Below are 12123 nucleotides of genomic sequence, written 5' to 3'. Positions count from 1 at the left end.
CTTGCGTTCGACAAGCTCATAGGGACTCTAGTTGAGGTTAGAACACTGCGGTTAGTAATCGGTTACTCACCGGTTGGGTTCGTCGAACTCCATAAATCTTTATCTCTTAACATCAATCAATAATCAATGCTGCTGTTGTGTTGACATTTTAACAGCATGTTTGACTTTGACAGCTAGTAATAATTTTAATCTAAATATGTATTAATATAATATGACTGGAAAATTAATTTTATTTTTTCAGAGACGAACACTATACATTTGCATTTGCCAATCGTGAAGTGTTTTATGATGAGAAGATCACCATGGAAAATATTTTTAATTAGCGCTTTCCTAGTTAATTTCATAATTGGTATTATTATGTGGAACCAGTTGGATTCAACATGTGATTGCTCCAATGAACAAAAGCATGTTTCATACATTCGTGCCATCAGCGAGAAACATGCGGAAGAAAGTAATTCCGTTAATGATACAGACGAACATCTTAATAGTAAAATTGTTTTTGTAATTCGAGAATTTGAATATTTTGATAATGACATTACCGAAACCATAAAATCAATTCATGATGTAATTCCCGGAGCGAAGATTTTAATTATTTCAGACAAAATACCATATCCACCTCTGACATTTCAGGGAAATTCTAAAAATGTCCATATTGTTAATTTAAAAGGTTCCATTTTAACACCTATAGGATTGCAACAACCTTTAAATTCAATTGATAAGGAACATATCTTTATTTTTCCAGATTCTGTGAGACTGCATAACATAAGTCAAGTGAGGAAAATGCTTCAACTTCATTATAAGAAACCAAAAAACATTATAGCAGGGCGCATTGAAGGTGAAACATCTATTTGTCTCAATCTGAATATCAGTCTTCGATATTGGACGATAAAATATAGACATAGAAGTGAGAGAGTTGAATGCAATGCACTCGAAGGGGATCATGTATTATTGGTAACAAAGTCATTATTGTTGCAGCTAGGGTATCCGTTCGCCAGACCTCTTCAAGTATCTTTATTTATCCAATCAACATTGCTTAGAATAAAGGTATTTTCTTTTTTTAAAAATGAGTTTAAAAAAAAACAATGTTCATTGTCATACACACTGAAGATTTAAAAGAAATAGTAGTAAGAAATACGCAGACCTCAAAGTGAGTTTCTGAGGGAGGGGGGGGGGAAGTAGGAAATAAGGAATCAGAAATTTAAAAAGTAGGAAAAAAATCACTTAAAAAGTAGGAAAAAATAGGAAGAGAAAGGACTGCACACAGGTCAAGAGGAAACAAATTTAGCGACAATTTTACTTCTAACGTAAAATAAACTAACTATTTTTGATTTAAAACTGTCACAAAAATGAACTAACAGTACTTTTGAAGTATTAAAGGGATTTAATGAAAGACCGAGTCGCAAAAACAAAACGAAAGAAACAAGCTCACAATCATCAGTATGAAAAATAAACTGGTGGAAACAAAGATATTAATTACAAAAATATGAAAATAAAACCAAAGAAACACCTTTCAACAATACAGTAATAAAGATTTTGTGTGAAAGAAAAAATGCAATATACCTATCGCAATAAAACCATTTTTGTAAAAGATTTGTTTTGTCAAAAACGAAAACCTACCTTCGAGAGCATCCATTTATCATTTGAAAATACCAGCACTTTCAGCTCCTGTTGTCATAAACTGTGATACAAAAAGCAAAGCAAATATTAAATTACTTTTAGTTAAAAATAATCAACAGCTGACAGGCATTCTTGCATAAACAGGGGCAGATGTTTGAATTGGAAAAACAAAATGCGGAACTAAAATAAATTTGTTCTTAAATATGGGACATAAAATTTATAATAAAAAAATTAAACTAAATAATTAATGAAATAAATAAACTAAAGGGTTTGTATTAGTTATGTATATTTAGCATTCAACATAAATTTTTCTTTCAGGCATGTCATTTATGGGGGTCAGTGGGGTGAATTTCTCCCCTCCCTGGCTTTGGAAAATTAATGCTTAACTATACAAATTTGTGCGGTTAATGTTTTCAGATAAAATTTGTATTCAGTATACATCCTTCTCTAGCCTCCCCCCTGGGGGAAATCAAAATGACAAGCCAGTTTTAATTTTAATCAAGCAAAAAAAAAAAAAAAAAAAACGAATATTCTTTTATTGGTTTGATGATTTTTTACCTCCTTCTTGTTCCAAAATTTTTGTCACGGAAAAAAAAGGAAAAATCCATGCATGGTAAACATAATATTTTTATCAAAGACAAAGATCTGTTACTAATGTTTCTCTGTGCATAAAAGGGAAGGCATGCAGTTTCTCTCAACAGGGCCGGATTTAGGGGAGGGCAGGCGGGGCTACTGCCCCGGGGCCCCCACAATAAAATGTTTGCAAAATATCCACTTTCACGAGTCAGCAAATTTTACATTTTTTCTCCCTGACATTTTTTTTTATTTGTATTTTGACAAAGAATGCATGCATAAAAAAAAATTATTATTATCGATATAATTATCGATAATATTAGTATCAGATATTTTCGAAAATATGATGATCTTTTCGAACCCTGATTAGGGGCCTCCACTCCTTCGTTGCCCCGGGGCCACCACACTTCCAAATCCGGCCCTGTCTCCCAATCCTCACCATACAACAAAAATATTCATTCAAAAATTGTTCACAAAATTGAGAGTGAGGGGGGAGCACCTGGCATCAAATGCCTGCATATATCTCTTTCTCACCCCCCCCCCCTTTTCATCAGGCATCCTGAGTACAATAACTTACAGTAGATACGCTGCATCGGTATAATTGCCACACAACGAAAAGAGCAAGAGTCTGTCAAAAAAATTTTAAATGTTCAGAAAAGCCACATTGCCATAAACGCAGCACATAAAAATGAGGAGCAACTCTGTGATATTGACGATATATCAGAGTAGAAAATACTCATTAAAAAGAAAAAAAATATATACAGTACATATTTGCTTGTGGCTCTATCCCCTGACTTTTAAAAATGTGAAGAAATAAAAAAGGAATCTCGCATTCAAATTAATTTCTGATTTTTCTCCAAAAATCGGGAATGTTTTGCTCATCTTGGTTTTGCCGTTTTTTTTTTTTTTTTTTTTTTTGCAAATACACTATTTGCAAGGAAAGAAAATGAGTTTTTATGTATTTTATAATCATGTTTAAAATTTAGAATGAACAATAATCATATTCATGTATGAAAAAAGTTAGTTTCCGCGATTATTTTTGAAGTGGTTTGTTTTTGCGAATTTCTGTTATGTGTCTCTTTTATTTCGTACTAACATCAATAAAATACGTACAGTAGGGCTGGGCGATGCATTGATGCTTCGCCAAAATCGGCGTGCATCCTGCATCGTTAAACCGGTTCAGAATTTTTCTCTAAACCGATGCATGCCGATACTGCTCCGATGTACAGACACCGGTTCAGGGATTGTTGCCATTTTAATCTCTAATGTTTTCACACTAATGTTAATTGGCAGTGTGTCAATCCGATCTGGTTTAACAATGAAGGTGCAAAGAGTCAGATCTTTATTTCTCCCAAAACATGTAAGAATTGCACTTGTGTTTTTAGTTATAGACGAAAGATATGTTGATGAACTAGTAAGTTTATCATATAGCCTCTTCCCAGAAAAAAGCGAAATTTAAATAGCAAAGTAGTAACAAAAACGGCAAAATTTTTTTGATGTTACAAGAAATTAGCACAGATGTTACATGGGTCGGTAACTCGTAGTGTCACGCCTCCCCTCCCCCCCAAAAAAAACTTTATAAATGATTTATTTAAATATGAAATTTATATAATTTTCAGAAACAACTCAGTTCGATTTTTGTGGCATTATTAAACTTTGGGAAACAAATATAAACTGCAAATCCATTTTATGCAAAATTTGTCCTAGATGGTAACATCTCCCTCCCCCTGCAATATTGAGCACTCTATTTTTGTTAAATTTGTTAGATTAAATATAACTTAAGATATATTGGTGAAAATTTTCAGAATTTTAAGCATTCATATTTTTCATAAACTATGAATCCTCTTTGAGTTTGAGGACTAATAAATTGACTAGGACCAGCCTGTTACTGGTCGTCACATTTGTATTTGAGTGTTACCCAGTACGGCCCCTCTCTCTCACTACTGATTTCATGAACCCTATTTTAATATAAGAATATTTGAGCTTTTGAATGGAATGCATGACTTTGCATCTATTTACTTACATCGTTTTGCATTGAAAAAACGGGCTCATTGTAATCTCAAAACTTGTCTTCCATATTTTTCACTAACTTGCGCTTTTAGCACTGCCACCTCAAAGGCAAACTAACGAAACTCACAATATTACTACTTTACAGGAGAACGAAAAAACTTTCGTCTCGTACATTCAATTGATGGGGATGTGATTAATTATAAAGGAATTTCCTTTATAGAATTGCGTTGTGATGATTCAATGGGGAATAAGATTCTACATATAAAGCAGTAATAACCTGAAAATTGCCATTTTTTTTTATTTAGGTCAGTCTGGCTTTGAGGTACATAAGGTCTTTAGAAGCTCGGCTTTCATAGGCTGCCTTGAAGTCCACAAACAAATGAAATGTGTAAACTCTATATTCTTAACATTCCTCCAATGTTTGTCTAAAGGTTATTCCTGTTTAGACTAGCATAATTGATGGTCATCCAATTTTTCTTAAAAGTACTGAATCTTACGTAAATAGTGATTGTGTAAGGAGCATGTGCTGTGCAAGCCCTAACTTTCCTTAAAATTTATTTATGTCCTGTGTTTTGTTTTTTGAAATTTTATTTTATCTTTTTAAAAAAATAAATAACTACTTTATTACAATGTAATGCAGCAAGCAAAAATTTAAAAAGAATTTCAACATCTTATTTTGTGCTTAAAATGGAAAAAAAAAAATCTAAAATCAAGAGCTCTGTTTGAGCACCCCTAGAAACTTTTTAGGAAAAGTGAAAGTATTCTGGAGTCGGCACTTTTACCAGCTGCACCAGTGGCGTAGCCTGAACGAAATTTTGAGGGATATATGGTTACATTTTGGAAAAGGATATGGCTAGTTTGACTCTTTATTTATTTATTTTTTTTGTGGTTAAAAAAGCAAAGGTCCTGAATTTCAGACTACCGAGCTGTACTCAACCTTACATCATTGTGTAGGTAACTGGTAAAACTATACATAGGCAGAAAAAATCGTCAGCAGAAGCTTAAGCTTATCCATACCAAATATCATTTCGTTCAGTCATAGCACTTTTAGACAATTTTAATGAGTCTTAGAACTTGCAGTACATCCTATTTCCTTTAGCTTGAGCAAGGGCAGATCCAGCTTCTGGCTTTGGAAGGAGACATTATTAAAATATGAGCTTAACAACTGGAATACAGTCGGATCCCGCTACAACGCGATCCGACTTACGCGAAATGGCTGTACGCGAATTTTTCATCAGTAATGAATTTTTTAATGCGGACACAAATTACTCGCTTGCAGCATGAAATGTTTCGGAAAAGAACGGCGGAGAGTTAGAATGGGCTTTGTTGACACTAAATATTGGTTTTGTGAATATACTTTCATCCCTTTAGCATCACTGAAAGTGGAAGTTCACCTACTGTATTAGCCTAAACAACGCTTTGCTTTTGATACAAATAACCGCTTTGATTCTTAATTTTTTTTTTCATTTTGCACATGAACGTTGATGAAATACAGTCTGATAACATTCTGATCGCGCTGCATAAACCTTCTTCATTTTTTAAATTATAAATATATTTACTATATCTATACTGTTAAGTGCTATAATAATGCAGTAGTGTACATACTGTAAGTACCATACTGCTTTATTTTAAGTTTCTCTCCTCCATTAATCATTGATTTTTGGCTAAATTACAGAACTTTATGTCAAATAATAACGCCTTTTCTAAAATACAGAAAAAGTCAGTTATTTGTAAAAGATACTGCAATATATAGTTAATAAATGGTTTGAAACAATATGAAGGGTGTTTACAAACATCTGAAACAAATAGGTATGCTTATAAAAAATTACTAAACATACCTTGTTCCACAATGCGAAATTCCGACTTACGCGAGGTGTCTTGGAACCCATCCCTTGCGTAAGTCGGGACTCGACTGTACTCATGAGTGCAATAATCAGGCACAAATATAGGTCTGGGGGCTTTTCCTCAGGATATTTCTTGGAAAATGAATCCCTCATAATATGGTTTTAGGCTATTTTTGATGGCTTTAAGAGGGAAGGTGATGACCACTGAGCTAGTATACAACTCAAATGCTTTTTTTTACCCAGAAAGCCAAAACTGACTGTCAGCATGAAGAGACAGCAGTGGTCAAATATTTTAGAACTCCCCTTCTATATTTGGCAGGAGTGGTAATGGAGTGATGTTTTAAGCGGGGCTCTTCAGGGTTCAGTTTTAGGGCCTCTCTTGTTTATTATTTTTATGAATGTCATCAATAAGAATATTTCTGGAAGCATGAATTGTTTTGCTGATGATGTAAAAGTTATGGGGATAGTAGAAAATGAAGAACAGGTAAAACAGCTTCAAGAGGATTTAGATTCTATTACTAAGTGGGCTATTGCAGTTAATATAAGGAAATGTCAAGTGTGACACTTAGGTCATGGAAATAAGCGTACGAGTTATCGTTATTAGGCAGTCAACGTTATTGATCTGGGTATCTTAATAAATCAGGATTTCAAGTTTAGTCTACAGTACAGCATTGCAAGTAACAAAGCCAACAGAATGCTTGGGTTTACCAATAGATGTATTTCAAACAAATCTAAGAAGGTTCTGCCTTTATATAGGAGTTGAGTAAGCCCTCATTTGGAATATGCTGATCAGTTTTGGTCTCCTTATCTCAGGAAATATATTTCTGTATTGGAAAGGGTTCAAAGAAGCATTACTAGACTAGTACGGGGACTTTCAGATTTAGACTATGATAACAGACTTAAAAGGTTTAATATGTACAGAAGGGAGCAAAGAAGAGTCGGAGGGGACATGATTCAGTTGTTTAAATTTACCAAAATGAAAAATGTTAATGGGTTAAATCATTGCGCAGAAAGCAGAACTAGGGGTCATTGTTTTAAGCTATTCAAATCTCAGGCTAATCTAGAAATAAGGAAAAATTACTTCTTTAGGAGGGTTGTGGGCACTTGGAACAGCTAACCGGAAGAGGTGCTAAAGAGCAAGGGGGTGGATAGCTTTAAGAGGGCCATTGATCTTCATTGGGGACTTATAAACTGACTAGGACCAGCCTAAGTGGGCTCAGAGCCTGTTTCTGGTCGTCACATTTATTTTTCTCATCACATCATTGCGAAGTTAAAGTGTTTAACTAAGTTAGTGTGATTTAGAATGTTGCACTCACTAAGTAGTCATGATGTCAGGCTGAGGAGTCAGTCACCTTTCTCACTTTCAGTCACCTTTTGAAAATTTGGTTACTTTTAGTCACTTTTTGCAACTTTTGTTACTTTCTCAATTTTCTTGAAATGTCTTAGGATTTTTTTTTTTTAAATAATTAAATCCTTGAAAAGTATCTGAATGATACCTTTAACAGTGAAATTAATTAAAAAAGTAGCATTAAATATGCCCCTCCCCCCACACCTTATTGTTTAAGAAAAATAGCTATGCTACCGGAAAATCCAGGAATTTTTTTTTTTTATTGCTTGCAATTGCACCCTATGAGCAGAACCAGTCTTTCTATCCCCCTTCGACCGTCAGACGCATTTTCCGCAAGTCTCGTCTAAACGCCTTTTTTTTCCTATCGTGTTTCTGGCCATAGAGTGTTGTTCGACTAAAGTTCAGCTGTGCAATTTGTTTCTACACACTTTGTTGAGTGAGCGGTCATTGAATGCAAGTTGTCTTCCGTGTTTATCAAATGACGTCATCTGAAGTCTCTGAATCTTACGCTCATCTCTAGCCAGGCGTGTTACTTGCTTGTTTTACTTACTTCGAAAGTCGCGACTAAGCAGCCACAAGCGGTTCGATTTAAAAAAGGGGTGATGGGTTAAGGAGGCGTGCCTCGATGTCTTCTTTGAGCGCGGAATAGTGAAAAGTTTTGGTTTGTGTTTATAGTTTCACTTTGTGTTTGCACAGAAATGGTTAGTTTGGGTTTTATTTTTGTTGCACAAGTGCGAAGTGAACTTGGTCTGTGTAAACATTTCTTAACATTTCCTTTTTGGTGTGCCTCAGAGAATCTCCAAATTTTTTTTATTAGGTTTCAATGCTTTATATGGCTAGTTCCAGTAAAAATAAAGCTTTTAGAAGCAGATGCTAGCTAAAAGCTTTATTTTATGTAACGGTGAGATTGATTCTATTAAAGTACGATTTTAACATGGTTTGGTTATGTAATGATTTAGTTCTTCCACATTCATTTTAAAAAGCTGCTGATTTTATAATCCAGAGATTTTATAAGTGGCAGTTAGTGTTTATTTATTTATTGAATTGGAACAAAAAAACTGCTGTAAACCTATTTGAAACAAAATGCACTACAGCAGCATTTTTGATAAATGTGATATTATTTTCCTAGATTCAATAAGGAATAAAGTTATGTTTGAAAAAAAAGAAAAGAAATAAAAGAAAAACAGTCAACCAACGCATCTAACAAATGAGTCCCGATTGAAACAAAAACAAAAGTACCCTCAAATCGTTATCTTTATCACCCCTATTTTTATCAAATCAAAAGAGACCATGACAGTATTCCTGCTTATTCAGCATTATTTTTTATTCCTAAGCCTGATAAGTTGGGGATTGTAAATTGACTAGGACCAGTCTAACTGGGCCCAGAGCCTGTTGCTGGTCATCACTTTTGTATTTGTATTTATAATTATTAATAACTTGATTTAACACTACATTTTTTGCCTCCCATGGACATGTCATGGAATATTTTCAGAGCTTGCTAAAAAATAAATAATAAATAAAACAAAAAAGAAAAAAATCATGAACATTTTCAGGCATATGAAATGATATTTTCAGTTTCATATTTCAACATCATTTTATTTTTGCATTGTAAATACAATTATCATTTTGTTAGTCTGATTTTTGAAATTGGTTTCTCAATTATTCTCTACTGTCAAGACTTTTGATTTAATATTTATGCTTTGTATTTACTAAGAAAAAAGAAAGAATGCTGATAATTTTTCAACAAGCTAAAAAAAGAGAAAAAAACAATACTAAAAATGTGATTGAATAACATAAATTATATGTTCAAGAAATGCATCATCTTGCTCTTTACTTCACTATTTCAAGCTTTATTATGTTGATTAAATATATATATATATATATATATATATATATATATATATATATATATATATATATATATATATATATATATATAATAAGGTTACATAGAGTTTACACAGAAAGTTTTTTGAAAATGTTTTAAAATTTTTATTTTACTACTTCTAGCCCTATAATATTCATTTCCAAAATTGTAAAGAAATCTTTACAAGAAATATATAGGCTATTTTGGTAAAAGTCAGTAAAAAGAGATAATCCTTTTCTGTTTTTTGAGTTCTTAACAAATTGCTTTTGGTCACCTTTTAGTTACTTTTTTGTCACCTTTGTTTTCAAATTTGTCACCTTTCTCACCTTTTTTAAAGGCCATCAGCAGTCCTCGGCCTGTGATGTAGACAAAGTATAATTCTAGTGTGTCATCTAGTTTCTAGTTCAATGGTTATGGGGGACTTGCATAACCCACCCCTGCATTTGTACTTAAGCTTAAGACAGGCCTTGATTAAATTTAAGAAAAAGACCCCTCCCCCAGTTTGAAAGGCAAGTTTTGCTAATGCCTTATACAGTTGAAATCTCCCTTCTCCTCACATGGAAAATCTTAAAAATATCACTTTTGCTTTATCTTTGTTGTTAAATTATTTTCCGCTGTACACTCATTAATAACTATACTTAAGTAACAGATTTTAATTATTTTTTTTTAATATAATGATTTATATTTTTTGTAACATATTACTTTCTTCTTACAGACTGAAGTAATACAAGAGTTATCTTTTAAAAAGGGAAGAAATTTATTTACGGATCCTCATAAAAAGTGGAAACAAAGTGTTTTAGCGAAAGAGCGAAAAAGTAAGCTGTACAGTGATTTTGGAATAAAGAAAATAATATATCCTGCATCTAAAGTGGAATGGCATGGGTGCACAAAAAATACTGCTCGATGCTTTGGTACTGTACTGAATGATATGCCAGAGTATCTGTTTGAGGGTCGATGGACTCCACCTTGTTGCTTAGAAAATTTACGCCAAACTGCTCGATATGTATTTAGTATTTTGAATAAATGTGAGGTAAGGTATTGGTTAGAAGGTGGCAGTTTACTTGGAGCTGTACGGACTGGTGACATTATTCCGTGGGATTATGATGTGGACATTGGAATATATCAAGATGATATTAAAAAATGTGAATGGTTGAAAAACTCTTTAGAACAATCTATAATAGATACACAAGGATTCGTATGGGAAAAAGCCAGAGAAGGAGATTTTATTCGTGTGCAATTTAGTGAAGCAAATCATCTGCATGTCGACATCTTCCCATTCTATTCACGAAATGGAACTATGACAAAAAACACTTGGTTCCCTACACACAAACAAGACATGGAATTTCCCGAACATTATCTTAAACCACTCTATAAAATAAAATTTGTTGGTGTCATAACCACAGCACCAAATAACTATAGAGAATTCTTAGAACTGAAGTTTGGAAAAGGAGTCATAGAAAATCCAGAATATCCTGATCCTAAAAAGATGAGATTTTCAAAAAAAGCTGCACAAAGCTTTGCATAAATTTGGTGTCAAAACAGTAGAATAAAAAGATGCCATTAAAAAAATAATAAAGAAAGAAACAATTATAATGATTTCATTCTTAAAACTCCATTGTTACTACTTTTAAACATGATATCATGCTTAACTAACGAATGGGAAAATTTGCACTTTTCTTGCGAGTAAAACACTGAATATAATTGTTTTTCCTCAATGCGTTAAGTTATTTTTGATATTTTAATTTTTATAGATAAGTTTAAGAGTAAAAAACAATCATTTGAAGTAGTTATAACCAGTAGCCCTTTTTGAATACCACAGCAAACATTGAATTTGAAAAACGCGATTTTTCATATTTGTTAATTTAGCATGGTGCTGACGATATTTTGAATTGGGCACAAAGACTAGATAAAGTCATACCTAACTATATTTTAATCAGAATTTTAAAAAACTGCTCAAAATTATAACTGAAACATTTGTACTTATACTAATATGCAAACTGCAAGAAGCTGGGTCCATCTAAATGTATATTTGTAATTGCTTTCTTGTTGTATAAAATTTTATCTCCAGTTTTTGTACCAACTTCGAAAAAGGTTTAAAAGTAGTGAAGAATAAAATTATTTTTCACCTTTTAGAGCAATTTCCAGTTGTATGACTGGTAGTTGATTCTATTCCTTAACACAGTTTTGAAGTATGTTTTCTTTCTTCCCCAAATTTTTAAAATTACAATCTACATACACAAGGACTGTCAAAAATTGTAAAATCTTAAAAGAGCCAGGAAAAAATTTTTGGCACCAAAAAAACTATCTCTTAAGAGTTTATAGAAAAATTCAGTGTAACATAGCTTCTAAATGATTCTCGTTCAGAAAGAACTAGTCATCAAGTTTTTTTTTAATTGCCAAGCGCCCTAGATTTGTTGGTCTCTATACATAAGTTTTTTTGAGGACTTTGTTATTGTGTCCAGAGAGGATGTTGCAGATATCTGATCTTTAGTACTTTATGCTTCTGAGTCAGATCCTATGCAAGACACTAAGGTTACAAAAGAAATTAAAAAAAAAAAAAAAAAAATTCCCTTACAGGAAAAGCTTTGCTAAAATGACTAAACAAATCGAATCCTAAACTTTATTTAAAAGCTAAGAGATAAAGATAATTTCTATGTAGTGTAAAAGAATTACGACTAGCAGAACATGACACTTAACCTGTTAAGTTGGTATGACAAAGTATTTAGTCATATTTCACAGAGCTCACAAAAATTTTGTACACTTGAACAGATTGTTTTATGCTGCAATAGAAATGTGCACACAAAATTTTAAATTAGTTAATCAAATGTTTCAGGGAACTAAAGTATAGTTTACATGAAATGCAC

The 12123-nt window shown here is 32.7% G+C and overlaps 1 protein-coding gene across 3 annotated transcripts; it reads left to right on the top strand.

Annotated features, from left to right (window-relative positions):
* Positions 1-105: 105 nt before the first annotated feature.
* On the top strand, positions 106-10935 carry LOC129222106 (ribitol 5-phosphate transferase FKRP-like). Of its 3 annotated transcripts, none has more exons than XR_008580566.1 (2): positions 106-176; positions 9975-10083. XR_008580566.1 is itself a non-coding variant. In XM_054856550.1 (2 exons), the coding sequence occupies exons 1-2, from the start codon at positions 286-288 to the stop codon at positions 10782-10784; spliced, it is 1569 nt and encodes a 522-aa protein (XP_054712525.1). In that variant the 5' UTR covers positions 148-285; the 3' UTR covers positions 10785-10935. The 3 variants fall into 3 exon arrangements, 2 of the variants coding, with proteins under 2 accessions (XP_054712525.1, XP_054712526.1); XM_054856550.1 differs by having other exon boundaries at positions 148-1044; positions 9975-10935; XM_054856551.1 differs by lacking the exon at positions 106-176 and adding an exon at positions 318-451 and having other exon boundaries at positions 9975-10935.
* Positions 10936-12123: the final 1188 nt, after the last annotated feature.

This window comes from Uloborus diversus, chromosome 5 (assembly GCF_026930045.1).
Source record: "Uloborus diversus isolate 005 chromosome 5, Udiv.v.3.1, whole genome shotgun sequence".
Classification (NCBI taxonomy): domain Eukaryota; kingdom Metazoa; phylum Arthropoda; class Arachnida; order Araneae; family Uloboridae; genus Uloborus; species Uloborus diversus.
The sequence above is the reverse complement of the archived record's forward strand: the minus strand, read 5'-3'. Positions and strand labels throughout refer to the sequence as shown.